At 43.9% G+C, this 6,001-nt stretch overlaps 1 protein-coding gene across 2 annotated transcripts; it reads left to right on the plus strand.

Moving 5' to 3' along the window:
* Positions 1-111: 111 nt before the first annotated feature.
* GAR1 (GAR1 ribonucleoprotein) lies at positions 112-5,736 on the plus strand. Of its 2 annotated transcripts, none has more exons than XM_017736815.1 (7): positions 112-341; positions 1,580-1,770; positions 1,851-2,005; positions 3,446-3,505; positions 3,906-4,041; positions 4,814-4,921; positions 5,227-5,736. In XM_017736815.1, exons 2-7 carry the CDS (start codon positions 1,593-1,595, stop codon positions 5,238-5,240), a joined length of 651 nt encoding a protein of 216 aa, XP_017592304.1. In that variant the 5' UTR covers positions 112-341; positions 1,580-1,592; the 3' UTR covers positions 5,241-5,736. The 2 variants fall into 2 exon arrangements, with proteins under 2 accessions (XP_017592304.1, XP_017592305.1); XM_017736816.1 differs by lacking the exon at positions 112-341 and adding an exon at positions 355-637.
* The last annotated feature ends 265 nt before the right edge of the window (positions 5,737-6,001 follow it).

The following is a 6,001-nucleotide window of genomic DNA, read 5'->3' on the forward strand; positions in this document are numbered from 1 at the left end:
ATGGCGAGATAACCAAAGTAAAGCCTTTGAAGTAAATGATTAAAAGGAAGCGCTTGTGAGGGTTACACTTTTCTTTTCTTTGCCCAGAGGAGTGCGATCGATCCGTCCCACGGGCTCGCCGCGCTGCTGTGTGCCCGGTTCCTGTGACAGACGGATGTTCCCCGCAGGGTACCCACGCCAGGCGCTCCCGCCGCTCCCACACGGCACGCTGCCATTGCCTCCCTCGGCAATTTAAAGCCCTTCGCGACAGTGTCGGCCGGCAGGTGCCCTTTCATTTACGGCAGGCAGCCTCGCTTGCGGCAGCGCGGGAGTTTCCGGGCGGGGCCGGCGCGCACGTGCAGGTACGTCCCGCGCGGGAGGGGATGGACGCTGCCGTGGCCGTCTGTCCGTCCCTCCGTCTGTCCGCCAGCCCTCGGGGAATAGCCCCGGGAACCGGCGTCCCCGCGCGTCCCGAGGGCCCCATGAGGCACCGCGGGTGCGCCCCCCGTGCGGCCGAGCCCGAGGAGTGCGGCCCGTGGGAACCTCCTGAGGTTTAACGGGGACGAGTGGAAGGGTCGGGGCGACCCCCGGCATCACCACAGGCTGGGGGGATGGACAGAGGAAGAGCAGCCCTGCCGGGAAGGACTTTGGGGTGCTGGTGGGTGAGAGGCTGGACATGACCCAGCAATGGGCACTCAGCCCGGAGAGCCAGACGTGTCCTGGGCTGCATCCAAAGCAGTGTGGGCAGCAGGGGCGGGGCGGGGATTCTGCCCCCCTGCTCTGCTCTGCTCTGGTGAGACCCCACCTGCAGTGCTGCATCCAGCTCTGGGGCCCCCAGCATAGGAAAGACGTGGAGTTTTTGGAGCAGAGCCAGAGGAGGCCACGAAGGTGGTCACAGGGCTGGAGCACCTCTACTCTGCAGTCAGGCAGAGAGTGGGGATTGTTCAACCTGGAGAAGAGAAGGCTCTGGGGAGATTTTACAGCAGCCTTCCAGTGCCTGAAGGAGGCTACAGCAGAGCTCGAGAGGGACTTTTTGCAAGGGCACTTTGGGATAGAATAAGAGAAAGCAGTTTTAAACTGAAAGGGGATAGTTGACATTGGATATTGGGAAGGAATTCTTTACTGTGAAGGTGATGAGATACTGGAACAGGTTGCCCAGAAAAGTTATGGATGCCCCATCCCAGGGAGTGTTCAAGGCCAGGCTGGGTGGGGCCCTGAGCAACCTGTGGAAGATCTCCCTGCATGTAGCAGGGGGATTGGAAGTAGGTGATCTTTAGGATCCCTTCCAACCCAAACTATTCTATGATGTTCTCACTTTGTGCCATTTACTTGTGGGGCTGGAGAGTGTCACCAGCCTTTGTACAGATGAGTGAAAAAGATGCTGGTCACTGCTAGTCACTTGTTGCAGGTGGATGTTGCAGGGGATGACATCTTGGGTGTAAACTTGATTTTTCATAGGCCAGCATGTTTTAAGTGAGGATTGAAAAGGACTAATCATTAGATTAACAAACAAGGCTGACAGGAGACTGTAATTTGTACAGCAAATCAAATGTGACACATCTTTTATATCTTAAACAACTGATTTTTGTGCACAATGTAGGAAACAGTAGAGAATGTCTTTTCGTGGAAGAGGAGGTGGAGGAGGAAGAGGAGGTGGCTTCAATCGTGGAGGAGGTGGTGGTGACAGAGGTGGCTTTAACCGTGGCGGACGAGGTGGCTTTGGACGGGGAGGTGGAAGAGGAGGCTTCAACAGAGGAGGATATGACCAGGGCCCTCCAGAAAGGGTAGTTTGTAAGTTACATGGAGAAACTTCATTTATTTAATTTAGAATGACTGCTCCAGATCTTTAGCTTATTTGTTCTTTATTTCAGTATTGGGAGAGTTCATGCATCCCTGTGAAGATGACATTGTTTGTAAATGTAAAACAGAAGAAAACAAGGTGCCTTATTTCAATGCCCCAGTGTACTTGGATAATAAGGAGCAGATTGGCAAAGTGGATGAAATCTTTGGACAGCTGAGAGACTTTGTATCCTTCCAAAAAAAAAAGTGTGACCTACAATATTTGTTTTTTAAAAATTGATTGGATATTAAATGGGATTTCTCTAGGATTTTAAAATCATTCAGTATTTGGCTGCCAGTTATATGTGAACAGACACAAGTGTAGCTGCAACTGTTGGTGTCAACAGGTGCTTCATTCACATTAAGTGCCTGTCTTAGAGCTTTTTTGATATGACAGAGTACTTTAAGTCAATCAGAGTTTTTCACTCCGTACCAGTACTGATGATGTGTTTTGGATCCATGCTGGTTCGAGTTGTTACTTTCTCTGGCCAACTTACCAAATTTTCTTCTATAGGTTACTAAGCCATAACAGGATTGGATCAAGGGACTGGGGATTTTTTTTGTGCATTAGGGGACCTTGGTCGTGCTCCAGCTCATTATTTAATTATAGTGAGTTTGTACTAAGATGTCCTGTTGCTCATCATCCAGTTTATTACTTAACCTGCCCGTAAAAGTGGGGTGTGCCAGGACATTTTCTGGAAAAGCCAGCTTGACACAGAGATATTCTGTGTCTCTGCCAGATGGACAGAATCCATGACAAACGCAGGATACCTGGGAGAGTAACCCTGTAACATGTCAGTAAGACTCAGCCTGTGTTGGTTGGTTGAGCATCAGTCACTAACTGCATGCATTTTCCTCTCCCACATTAAATGTGAAGTAAAATATGCAGGTTTAAATCACTTTCATGCTCTGAATGTATTGATTTGCAGATTTATTTTTTTGTACCAGAATTATTTGAATTGCAGAGCCTTGTTTTCTTCCTGCAGTAGCATTTGAAGAAAATATGTTACGGATTTTGCAGCTCCTTGCTTCCCCATTTCATTTAGATTATAAGTAAGCAGAGTTGGCCAGCCCTTTTTTGATCTTGGGAACTGCATAGCAAAGTCCTTCCACACTGGAGGGCCAAAGGATTTGCACAAGGCTGCACGTGGGGTCACAGAGTGTCTGCCAGTTCCCTGTAGGATGAGGCTGGGCATGTGGTGTCCAGCAGTCCCTGCTGGCTCATGCCTTTGCACAGCCAGGCACTCAGCAGCAGCAGCAGCAGAGCCCCTGCAGCATGTGAATTGTTCCAGATGAGCCTTGAGGTCACCCTGGGGCTAAAGAGGTCATCACTTGCTATGCAAGTGTGTTTCTTTACAGTTATGCTTTTGCACTGGTATGTTCTTCCTTATGCCTTCGTGCATAGAAGGAAAAAGTTTTTTACCACAAAATACCACATTTGTCACTGTGAAAAAAACAAAGAAATTAGAAATAGTTTCTGTTGATCTTTTAATTGCAATTGTGATGAAATTTAGCTGAATTTATAAAATACTAACTTAGAAAATGTCTGAATGTTCCTTCCATATACGGATCAAAATCACAGTTTTTACCGTTTTATTACTGCAATGCTCCTTAAATAAACTAACAGTATTTTTCAGTGAAGCTGTCTGAGAACATGAAAGCCTCTTCATTTAAAAAGATGCAAAAGGTTAGCCAATCTCAATAACAGAATTTTACTGTATGTCATCAGTTAGATAATTCTACTCTGTCAGCAGATAATAAAAAGCTTTATTAAGCTTTTAAGCTGACTGTCCTTTGTCAACATAGGCAATAATGTCCCCTTCCTTTTCAGTTTTGTATTTGCCATGTTATTCCTTCTCCCTTCCCCACAAGAAAAGATGTAACCAATGAAAATCACACAAATATCACCTACATTTTAGCAGCTTTTTAATTCTGTGATTTACTACTTGTGTACTTTATTTGGCTGTTTGCAGAGGACAGTTTGGCATAATGGGGTAAGACCAAATTGTGGGTATTTGTAAAGGGAGATACTAATGTGCTTTTTAGTCTTGGTATTCTGAAAGCCTAATGGAAGTCTCTTCCTGCAGTTTTACATTGATCCAGCAAAGCTGCTACCCCTTCAGAGATTTTTGCCAAGGCCCCCTGGAGAAAAAGGTGCTCCCAGGGGAGGTGGTAGAGGAGGACGTGGTGGTGGACGTGGGGGAGGAAGAGGCGGTGGTAGAGGTAAGATCACAAGAATGAAAACTGCAGAATGTTGGATTTATTTGAGGTGCCATGGGTTATTCTGGTCATTTGTTTTGTGGACTCTTTGTGTTGGTGGTTTTTTTTTTTTTTAAAGCTGCTGGTAAGTACTTGAATATCAACAGCTGTATTGCAAAGAAAAACGTTATTTATGTTTCTGTTTGACTTAATAGAAAAGGCAGTGATACGTCAAGACCTAGGCTTCTGAGCTGCCTAAGTAACAGCTCCAAAGCACAGGGAGGAGAGAATGCTGATTTATAACAAAGGCAGAAAGCTTTTTGAACGTCCCCTGTGATGTACTCTTCAATTAAAACTGAAGTTTATTTTTTCTTACATCGCAGTATCTGGCCTCTTTTCCATACCCTGCCCCATTGCAGCAAGGTGTAAGTGTTTCAAAGTGGTTTGGTTTGTTTGTTTTAATATTCTGTTGAGTTGTAATTAATAAATAATAATTACTAATAGTTGTAATCAATTGCTGGTTAATATATGTAATTAATTTTTTGCCCTTGTGAAAGAAGGTCTCTTCAGTATTTTGGACATGGTGTATCAGATATTTAAAAATGCTTAACATGCTGCAGATGGTCCCTAGAAGAGACAAGGTACTAGTAGTTGACCTGGTAACTGCGCAGCAGTTGACAGTTTCTGGTTTTTTGTTGTTGTTCATTTCATTTCAGATGCTGTCAATGAAATAAATTGTTGTGCATAATCAAGAATTTATATGCTCCTCAAAGGGTAATTTCTTTCTTCTGTTTAGGAGGATTTGGAGGAGGCAGAGGTGGAGGAAGAGGAGGAGGATTCAGAGGAGGTAGAGGTGGTGGAGGAGGATTCAGAGGAGGAAGAGGTGGTGGAGGAGGCTTTCGGGGTGAGTGTGTGGGTTTATCTTTCAGGAATAAGAATAGCTCCTGATTTCTAAAGCTTGTAAATATTAAACAGAATGTTGTTTTTTTTAATGTCTTGTAGATGTTTGTAGTTCTGTGCAAGAGATTTCTGTGCATCCCAGTAGCTTGAACTGAAGCACAGTACTCTGCATTTGTTGATATGTGTATAAAACCATGTTAGATTTTTGCATTTTATTCCATCAGCTCATTCAGTGTTGTGTAAAGAATTTGCTTTAAATGCAACTAAGATATAAATTGTTTGATGTATTTTTCCTTTCTCTTAAAATAGGAAGAGGACATTAAAAATGGAGCCATGAAGTATGTCCTCATTCATATCATGTCATCTGCAGAAGCAAAGAACCTTGAAAAATTCTTGTAAAGGACCCTGAAAATCTTTTTTATAAAGAACTTGAAGCTACAAATGACAATTATTTTTACACTTCATGACTGTTGATGGATGCATGAGGAGAGTGTAGCCCCAGGCGAAGAGCTGAAGACTGCTCAGAATATCTGTAAACTAAGCCAGGATTCGATGTTATTCTTAAACTGTTTGTTTCTGACAAGCAGTGCAGTCAATGCTTGACTCCATGTTGGAGTTTGGAGTAAACAATCAATTGAAATGGGTTTTCCAGAGACCTCACAGGTTCACTGCATGCACATACTTCAGTGTGAGCCTGTGCATGACTGATCCCTGGTCCTCATCCTCCTTCTACATCGAATCTTCCGGGCTGCTCTGAAATGGACATGCTGTTTTAACAACCTTTGTGAACCTTTTTGTATAAATTAAATTTCGAACTTCCGTGTTGATAATTTCTTTTAAATGCATAGTAATGTACAGAAGAAAAGACAGCAAAGTATATTTTGTTAATTTTTCTATATAAATATTAATGAAAGCCGAAGGCATTAAGACACAGTCTTCTTTGAAGCTGCTGTCTAATGAACAAGACAAGGTTAATACTATACGTCAGTCATCTAATGGTATCTAATTACACTGGTATTAAAATGCTAAGGGTTTTTAACTGGCCCTGCATCCCCCCTTAGCCTGTTCCTCTTGAGGTTTTGAT

Source organism: Corvus brachyrhynchos, unplaced genomic scaffold, assembly GCF_000691975.1.
Source record: "Corvus brachyrhynchos isolate BGI_N302 unplaced genomic scaffold, ASM69197v1 scaffold175, whole genome shotgun sequence".
In the NCBI taxonomy this organism is placed as follows: Eukaryota; Metazoa; Chordata; class Aves; order Passeriformes; family Corvidae; genus Corvus; species Corvus brachyrhynchos.